Genomic DNA, 1723 nt, shown 5'->3' with positions numbered 1-1723 from the left:
AAATAATAATGTACACCTGAAATTACATTTGTATTGCTGCATTTTTTTCCAGCTGTTTTTATCATTATTTTAGTATATTCATATAGGAAGGGGAAAGGAATATTAGAATATCCTCATTTTGTACAAATTCTCATGATATTTTTTGTGAAGACAGCATTGACAAGGCTAAATTACAGATAAAGGCAGCTTTATATTTCCTGAAAATCAATGTACTTAGCCTCTTGAAGAGGGAAGACTCTGAAGAAGAGGTGGTACAGCAGGAAGGGAAAGGAGTGACGTGTCCAGAATAGTTTCTACGGGCGGGACTAATGAATAATCCATATTTGAGAAGACTAGGGAGAGTTGCTTGGATTGCGAATTAGGAAGAGATGGAAAGGGTTAGTCATCTCAGAGGAGTAGAGAATGTCCATCTGCATAATGCTGGGTCCTTCATGGTTGTTTCTCAGACATTCTTCTCAATTCTCTTTAATGCTCAACAAAATGTGACATTCTCATAGCTTCAATTTCCAGCCATATTCCAATGAGATGTCTCTTATTTTGAGTCCCCAGTATGCCGCTCTACTGCTTCTTTGAGTGAAATACAAATGTTTTGAGAGCATCATGGAAAGACCGCTTTACTTGTTTATTTCTCAGGGTATAAATGAAGGGGTTCAACAAAGGGGCAACAGACGGAGTGAGCAGAGAAACTGCCCTATTAATGGCCACTTCATCCTTAGCTGAAGGTTTGATATACATGAAAATACAGCTGCCATATGTGATGGAAACCACAATCATGTGGGAGGAACAGGTGGAAAAGGCTTTTTTCCTTTGCTGGGCAGAGGGTAATCTCAGAACCATCCTAACGATGTATACGTAGGACAGAACAACACAAAAAAGCGTCATTATGAAGGTCAGCACAGCACAGACTATAACCAGCTGCTCTATAAACCATGTATCTGAACATGAATTCTTCAGTATTGGAGAAGCATCGCAGTAAAATGGTCAGTAACAGAGTCACAGAATTCCAGCTGGAGGCTTAGGCCAAGGGGCAGGAGGATAATCAATAGACCTGATACCCAACAACAGAGGATGAGATTCCTGCAGACTCTGCTGTTCATGATGGTCACGTAATGCAGGGGTTTGCAGATGGCCACATAGTGGTCATAGGACATCACAGCCAAGAGAAAAAATTCTGTAGCTCCAAAGAGGACAATAAAAAATATTTGGCTGAAGCAGGCTTTAATGGTGATGGTTCTGTCCCCACTTGATATGATGTACAGGTATGCTGGGATACAGGCCGTTGTGAATGAGAGTTCTAAGAAAGAGAAGTTTTGAAGAAAAAAATACATAGCTGTCTTTAAATGAGAATCCACCAAGATGAGAGAAATGATAGTCAGATTCCCAACCACACTCAACATGTATGTGATAAACAGAAAGGCAGAAACCAAAATCTCCAGTTGTGGGTCATTTGTCAAACCCATTATGATGAACGTCATTATTGCCGAATGGTTTCTCATCACTGACTTCATGCTATTGCCCAATCTTCATATAAAAGTCATTGAAATTGGATCTGAGGAATAATGTTCAATATGACATGATCAAATAGGGGCTATAAGTAACAATGAAACCCAATCACATGGTGCCTTTCCACAACCTGGGAATTGGCCTTTCATGAAGTTATACTCTCAACTCCACTCAGTTTACTGCAGGGAAGATAACGTACCACAAGGAAGCTAGAAGTAGT

The 1723-nt window shown here is 40.0% G+C and overlaps 1 protein-coding gene across 1 annotated transcript; it reads right to left on the bottom strand.

The window, feature by feature from the left end:
* Positions 1 to 558: 558 nt before the first annotated feature.
* Positions 559 to 1508, bottom strand: LOC124232828 (olfactory receptor 6C2-like). The gene is given in 2 exon segments (XM_046649740.1): positions 559 to 977; positions 980 to 1508. Coding segments are annotated over 2 exon segments (948 nt in total).
* Between the last annotated feature and the right edge of the window lie 215 nt (positions 1509 to 1723).

The sequence above is a fragment of the Equus quagga genome, unplaced genomic scaffold, assembly GCF_021613505.1.
Source record: "Equus quagga isolate Etosha38 unplaced genomic scaffold, UCLA_HA_Equagga_1.0 127216_RagTag, whole genome shotgun sequence".
In the NCBI taxonomy this organism is placed as follows: Eukaryota; Metazoa; Chordata; class Mammalia; order Perissodactyla; family Equidae; genus Equus; species Equus quagga.
This window is presented reverse-complemented; position numbering and strand designations above follow the sequence as displayed.